Raw genomic sequence first — 8,076 nt, forward strand, 5'->3', positions numbered from 1 at the left:
GAAAGATGGGAAATGGATTAAAAAGGGAAAAAATCTAAATGAACTTTTTTTCTCCAGATTGTTTAATTTAATTTAAATCGTTTTCAAATGAGGAAAAAACATAATTTTATAGGGACAAAGGTCAAAATATGAATTTTATGGAGGCTAAAATACAAAATGAACAAATAACAAGGTAGCTACTTTAATTGGTCTTCTTTTTTCTTTTTTCTTTTTCCTTCTCTCCTTGCTTAGGTTGTAATTCATGTTTTTTTTCTTCAATCTGAATTGTTAAATCATCAGCAGTTGATTGTGATTTTCTTTATAAGCATTAATTATGGGTGAAATAATTGATAAAGTCGCACATAATCACAAGTCATGATTACTTCATAGTCAACAACAATCATGGCTTCTCACATATGTTTCATTCCTGCTTAATATTATTGTATATTTTTGGCTTGAAATCATTTTTTTTTGGTTCAATAAAGGTCACAGAAATCTGAACGGTCATCATCTTTTATGACAGATATTTTTTTGTCTCTTGCTTCTGGATTTTAAATTTAAGCATAAAGACCAATAGGTACTAATTTGTATATTTATGGGTAGACCATAGACAAGGGTTATTATATCAACTAATCCTACATATCTCAGAATATGATCATGTAGGGTCGTTAAATATCGATACTTCATATTGATTAGGGATAAAATAAGATCATAGTTTGGGTGTTTCGAATATTATTCAATTTAATTATATATATACATGTATGCATGTGAAGATTACAATAAATATATAAAAAAATGTAATTTATTAATATCTTCATCATATAATTATAATTTATATGAACATTCAGCTATTGACTTTTAACACATTAAACTACTGACTTCAAATAAGATGAAAAGGTACAACAATAGCACATATGAATATAGGACCCACATTATTTTATGTGTGATACGTGTAAGTGGTCATGAAAGAATTAAGGGGTACCCTCCTATTATAAGGCATACAACTCTTACAGGAGTGAAATTACAGGGTTTTAGCATTTTGTCCACAAAAAACCCTAACTGGTGGGACGCACTACCATTTCAGCTCTGAGCCCTTCCACATTAAATTCCAATTCGTACCCCAGTGAGTGAGTGATTGTGTATGTATATATATATATCCTCCTCCATCTCTCACATTTTTGTGAAACAACAACCAACTCAGATCAGGATCATGTGCTAGAGACAGAGAGAGTTAGAGAGAGAGAGAGAGAGATGGGACATCACTCATGTTGCAACAAACAGAAAGTAAAGAGAGGACTTTGGTCTCCAGAAGAAGATGAGAAACTCATCAACTACATTTCCACCTATGGCCATGGTTGCTGGAGCTCTGTCCCTAAACTTGCTGGTAAACAACACAAATATTCCATCTCTCTCTCTCTCTCTCTTCTTCTTCTTTAATATTTCAGTACTGTTTTATACACATGTGTAGGGCTTCAAAGATGTGGAAAGAGTTGCAGGCTACGATGGATTAACTATCTAAGGCCGGACCTTAAACGCGGAAGCTTCTCTCCCCAAGAAGCAGCTCTCATCATTGAACTCCACGGCATTCTAGGCAATAGGTTATTATAAGATCAGTTAATTCAATTTATTATACTTGAGTTGTGCTGTGCATGATTAATTTCCAAACAATTTTTTGTTTCTGGATTCTGGTAAACCCAGGTGGGCTCAGATAGCCAAACATTTACCAGGAAGAACAGACAATGAAGTGAAGAACTTTTGGAATTCCAGTATCAAGAAGAAGATAATCTCTCATCATCATCATATTAATAATTTTCCTGGCTTAGCCAACTTTTCTGATCACCATGAGGAAGCTGCTGCTGCTGCTTTCATTTCTCTAAATGCAAACCCTAATATCATTCCTCATCCAGACCATCTCTCTCCCTCCTTCCCTTCTCCAACAACAATGCTACTAAGTCCGACTTTTGGTCATGCAGATAACAATGGTGTTGATCAATTGGGTCATAACAGTAATTTTTCAACTCCATTGTTAATCCCACAAAATCCCAATTCTAATAATTGGTCTTCCTTTCCATATTTACTTCCTCAACATCTTGACCCTAATCATCATCAAGAAGATCAAATGTTGACTCCTCAACATTGCTATTGTGGTCCTAATTGTTTTGGAGATCAAGGTGTGACGTCACTAATGCCTTGTGAGGATCCATTGATGGCGGTGCCTATGATGAGTATGCCTAAGCTTTGTGAAATAGCACTTGATCATCAACCAAATCATCATGTTTCATGTTCATCTGCTGCTGCTTCAGAAGGAGTAGTACTGGTTGATCCCCCTCCTCCACATGATCATAATCAGATCATGCCGATCAACGATGATCAAATGGATTACATGGATGCAATCATGGCTTCATCGTCGTCATCGTCCTCCGGTGGGGTTGGCGGAGGCCAATTTAGTGCAAACCCTAATAATAATTTTGCTTCATCAAGTAGCTGTTGTTGGGGTCCTTGTTAATTAGACAGACGAATATTTGCCTATTCTGTATCCAATTATTCAATTTATGATGCAGTGTATTATTATTATTTTTCCTTGAAATATGCATAAGATGGTGAGTGGAGAAAACCTAAATGTTACTAGTTCAGGCTCTTCGGTGAGTAATGCTTGCAGATGTTTTATGAAGACATATTTGTAGCTTCTTCACATGTCTACGAATATCTCTTACCTATATATATACACACACTCTAGTCAAACTCTACTCTCAACATTTCCATGTTTAGTATTTTCTTCTTGATTACTAAATCTCTCTTTATGTCTCTCTCTCCCTCTCTCATATATATATGAATGTATGTATGTATGTATTATGACAAATGTTAAAAATAAGTCTATTTAATTTTAACAAATTTAATGTGTCTAAGTACTATTTTGTTGTTCTGTTTCGGCTGTTATTGTCTTGTTTGCTGATCCATAGAACTTTAGATGAAAACAAAATGTCCTTCACTGATTCATAAAGTTGTACATTGTCCCCCATATGTATATATAGTGTGCACGGTTTACCTTTGGAGCTTCTGTAACCTATGCTGGTACTGTGGCACGTAGTGTATATCAAATTCTCTCTCCTTTGATTCAAAATTTTTAATTCCAATTCCATTACAATATATGATAACAAAAACACTTTGTTTTTATTCTAATGAACATTATTTTTTTTTTTCACTTTGCATATGTGGGGAATAATTCCGATCAATGATTTGTAATTGGGGCTAGCAACAATCCTGTAAAACTCACAAAAGACGTCAAAGAATCCTTGATTGGATGGATTCCGGCCAAGGAAGCTCCGACAATCAAGTCAGACATCTTCCTTCGATTATGTATTTCCATAATATTCGACTCTGGTGGGTTGATGTGCCAAATATATACATACATTTGTGTATCTTTTACACATAAATTCATCTCATTTTGAGTTGATTAGGAGTTGATATTGCCTAAGAAAGCTATATTTGCATATTGTAGGTGTCAAGGCAAAAAATGGAGAAAAAGAGTGCAAAATGAAGATTTGGAGTCCATAACTTATTTTCGATCGATCGGAGCCATTCCCGATCGATCGGACCTGCCAAAACACCCAAAAATTCATAGAGACAGATTGCATTTCCGATCGATCGGAGTTACTATTCACAGCACAACAAATTTTGCAGAACCAAAACGACCCCAACTTGTATGAAAAACGACATAGGAGTTTAGGGAAGTATAAATAGATAGTTTTTAGGGTTTTAGACCCTCTCACACATTCTTACACATCCTACCACCATTGGAGAGCTTGGAGCCACCATTGGAGCTTCGAGAAGAAGAAGGTCTACAAGGGGGTTTTCTCTCTCCTTTTCTATCCTAGTTTCTATGGTTGATTTCCTTTGTTTAATAATGTATTTTGCTTCCATGAGTGGCTAGATTTCTTACTAGGGTCTTAATGTAACCAAACCTTGAAGATTCAATAAACTTGGTTTCCTTATTTCTTGATTTCTCTCTCTCTCTTGATTGTCTATGGGTGTGATTAATGCTCTTGAATGTTTCTAGATTGAGACCGGAAGGAGATATCTAGGGTTTGCCTCAATCCATAGATGACATAAGATGCATGAACCATAGGAATATAGGTTTGTGACTTATGCAATCGTTAAATGATTTTCATAGTTCTTAATGGGTTTTTGATATATTAATCCGATTGTTAGGAATAACAGGGATTTATATTGAAAATCGTTTGATGTATCTAGGAATAGAACATTGAATAGGTTTGGAAATCGATTGTCATTATAGAGAGATGAATTAGGAATTAAGGGACCAAGAGAATTGAATTGGATAGGTGAGGTGACGTTAAGTACCCTAGTGCTTTCCATCTTTGATTACATACTTGTGTGTTGATTTGTATTTGTTCTTTTGCTTTAGTTTAGTTTAAAAAAAAAACCAATCTCGAATCATTTTTACCTAATTTGCATAATTGTTGCTTGTTTGACATTGATTTCTATTGTCAACACATCCCTAGTGGAAATGATAATTTACTCATCTCTTTATTACTTGTGCGATTTGTGCGCTTGCAATTAAATCCATATCAAGTTTTTGGCATCGTTGCCGGGGATTGAGGCAATTGTTTTTTGTGTCAAATTAGGTTTTCAATTGTGTTAATTGGTTTTTATTTTTTTGCAGAAATTTTTTCTCTTGTATGAGCTTGGGAAGACGTTCTATTAATCCGGAATTAATTGCTATTGATTTGGAGATTGAAACGACTCTTCACAATCTTAGACGGGAGCTTATTAATAATCAAATGGAAGGCATGGGAGACAATCAAGGAAGGGGCAATGTTGGTGATCTTGGTGGAGCTTTAAATGTGAATGTTGGTAATGGTAATGGTGGAGGTGCTAATGGAAGAAATCGTGGTGAAGCGGTTGAAAACCCTCCTAGGCAATTTGATCCTGGCTCTCTTGAGGATTGTGCTAGGCCTACTTGGGATACAAATCCTTCAAGCATCCGCTATCCTCCTATCAATGCTACTAATTTTGAGATCAAGCCAGCTATCATCAACATTATCTCTAACTCGGTGAATTTCTAGGGTCTTCCTCATGAAGAGCCCAATGTCCATCTTCGCTCTTTCTTGCATGTGTGCACTACTTTTGGGATTAACGGAGCTTCAAAGGATGCTATCTTGTTGAGGTTATTCCCATTTTCTTTGAGGGACAAGGCTAAGGGATGGTTGATGTCCTTGCCTCCAAATTCTATCACCACTTGAGATGAGATGGCGGAGCAATTCTTGGCGAAATTCTTTTCTCCGGCCAAGGCGGTGCAAATTAGGGCGGATATCATATCTTTTGCTCAAAAGGATCTTGAATCATTTTATGAGGCTTGGGAGCATTTTAAAGGCATTATTAGAAGTTGCCTAAACCATGGACTTCCGGAATGGGTGGTGTACCAAGCTTCCTATAATGGGTTGAGCTGCATACTAAGGAGACTATTGATGCGGCTGCGGGAGGTTCTTTTATGACCAAAAATCAAGAGGAGGCTAGGGAATTACTGGATAAAGTGGCCAAGACCACTAACTCTTGGTCCTCGATGAGGGAGAATCTAAAGCAAGGGAGAAGTTGTAGAGATGATGAAGTTATGCCTACCTTGGCTATTATGGCAAAGAAGATTGATGCATTGACACTAAATCAAGTTCAAGGGGTTCATGCTATGCAAAGCACACCATTTCTTGTGATTATTGTTGTGGACGCCATCCTACGGGGGAGTGTTCTAACTCTAGTGAGCAAGTGAATGCCATTGGTGGAGGTAATTTCAATCAACCCCGCAATGATCCTTATTCCAACTTTTACAATCCGGGATTTAAGAATCACCCCAACTTCTCTTGGAGCAATACTCAAAATGTGCAAAATCCTCAACATCTAGTGCAGCCCCAAGAGAATAAGAGAGATATTGATGAGATGTTCTCAAAGCTTGCTGGAGGCCTAGATACACTTACAACTCATACCTCCCAATTTATGACAAGGACGGAGCAATACATGAGCAAAACCGATGCCACTCTACAAGCTCAAGTAAATTTGATGCAAAATTATGGAGCTTCCATTCGGAATCTTGAGGTACAAATGGGGCAAATAGCTAACAATTTGTCATTTAGAGAAAGAGGTACCTTGCCAAGGCAACCGGAATTGAATCCAAAAGGGAAGGACAAAGAGCAATGCATGGCAATCACTCTTTGGACTGGTATGGTAGTTCAAAATGCTACTGATCTTGATGCCAAAAAGGCGAAAATTTTACAGGAGGAGGAGAAGTGCAGGAAAACAAGGGAGAACGAAGCTGAAAAATGTCCAGAGATAATTTTCGATCGATCGGAGGGGGTTCCCAATCGATCGGGCCTCTTTGATGAAACTTCACCCGAGGCTAATTCCGATCGATCGGAGCCCCAACCGATCGATCGGCCTATTCCAGCTCCTGTGAAAGTGAAAGATGCACAGCCACGATATGCAATTGAGCCCGATTGGCCCGATAGTTCTCTTCCTACACCTCCAGTCAAACCTTATGTGCCTCCAATTCCATTTCCTCAAAGATTGAAGAGCACTAAGAAGAATGATGATCAATTCTCTAAATTTTTTGAGGTATTCAAGAAGCTTCAAGTGAACATCCCCTTTGCCGAAGCTTTAGAGCAAATTCCTTGCTATGCCAAGTTTATGAAGGAGATCTTATCCAAGAAACGGAGATTGAAGGGGCATGAAAAGATACAAGTGACCGAAGAGTGTAGTGCCATTGCGCAAAGGAAGCTCCCAATTAAGCAAGATGATCCGGGAAATTTCACAATCCCGTGTACCATTGGAAACACCTTGATTGAAAGATCTTTATGTGATCTTGGAGCTAGCATCAATTTGATGCCATTGTCGGTTGCGAAGCAAATTGGAGTGAAAGAGATTAGTCCAACCACGGTGTACTTGCAAATGGCGGATAGATCTATAAAGTATTCTCTTGGCATAGTAGAAGATGTGTTAGTAAAGGTGGGTGAGCTCATGTTCCCGGTTGATTTTCTTATTTTGGATATGGAGGCCAACCCTACTACTCCCATAATCTTGGGAAGGCCATTCTTGAGCACCGGGAGAGCTTTGATAGATGTTGAAAAAGGGAAGCTTACTTTGAAAGGTGCGGGAGGTGACCAAATCACTTTTAAAGTATTTGGCAATAGAAGACAAGAGGAGGTTTCTCAACAATGCCTCCAAATGGAGCATATTGACATGGTCATCCCCGACACTCTTGAGAAGGAAGCTCCATATATTCCGGTGGAAGTTCTTTTAGGCAAAAATTCCAAGGTTGAGCATGAAGTTCTCAAGGCAGCCTTCCAAGCTGAAATTGAAGCTCAAAAGTCTCAAGTTGAAGATCCCAAGGAGAAGAAAAAGAAGAGCAAGAAAAAGAAGAAGAGGAAGACCAAGAAAATGAAGAAAAATGTCTTTCCTAAGGAAACGGTGGTGATAAAGGCTTGTGCTCCTTGCATGGAATCTAAGCAATCAAATGTCAATCTCAAGAAGCTATCAAGGGGAGTCTTCACCACAACCCTCAAGGATCCCGGTTGAATTCACAAAGGGGAGTCGGGCTGAAGACTCTAAACCAAGCGCTCGCGGGAGGCAACCTAGATCGTATTATTCTATCCCTATCTTTTTAGTTTTATTTTCACCTATTCCATGCATTGAGGACATTGCATATTTTAAGTGTGGGGATGAGAATTTAGGTTTCTAGTTTTTGTAAAAAAATAAAATTTTTGACTTCAAATGCCTTATGCCATGTCATTCTTGAGTGTATGTGGATGAATTTTGTGATCTTTGAAGCATTGATGGATCTTGCTATGGACATTCTTTCCAATTGAGTTGTTCCTATCTTGAAAATTGTGTTGTCCATTGTGTTTTTGTGATATGAAACACTTGATTATGGGGTATGAAATATGACTTGACTTTGGCATTTGTAGTTCTTTGAGATCAATTTGATTCTAAGTAGCACTACTTGAGCAATGAAAAAGAATAAAAAAATATATAGAAAAGAAAAGAATAAAAAAAAATTGTGTTCATAAATAAATGGGTTCTTTCATAAGTTTT

The 8,076-nt window shown here is 37.5% G+C and overlaps 1 protein-coding gene across 1 annotated transcript; it reads left to right on the plus strand.

The window, feature by feature from the left end:
• Nucleotides 1–1,078: 1,078 nt before the first annotated feature.
• On the plus strand, nt 1,079–2,630 carry LOC119982831 (transcription factor MYB26-like). Its single transcript, XM_038826411.1, has 3 exons — nt 1,079–1,363; nt 1,448–1,577; nt 1,678–2,630. Exons 1-3 carry the CDS (start codon nt 1,231–1,233, stop codon nt 2,483–2,485), a joined length of 1,071 nt encoding a protein of 356 aa, XP_038682339.1. The 5' UTR covers nt 1,079–1,230; the 3' UTR covers nt 2,486–2,630.
• The last annotated feature ends 5,446 nt before the right edge of the window (nt 2,631–8,076 follow it).

The sequence above is a fragment of the Tripterygium wilfordii genome, chromosome 2 (genome assembly GCF_013401445.1).
Source record: "Tripterygium wilfordii isolate XIE 37 chromosome 2, ASM1340144v1, whole genome shotgun sequence".
NCBI lineage: Eukaryota > Viridiplantae > Streptophyta > Magnoliopsida > Celastrales > Celastraceae > Tripterygium > Tripterygium wilfordii.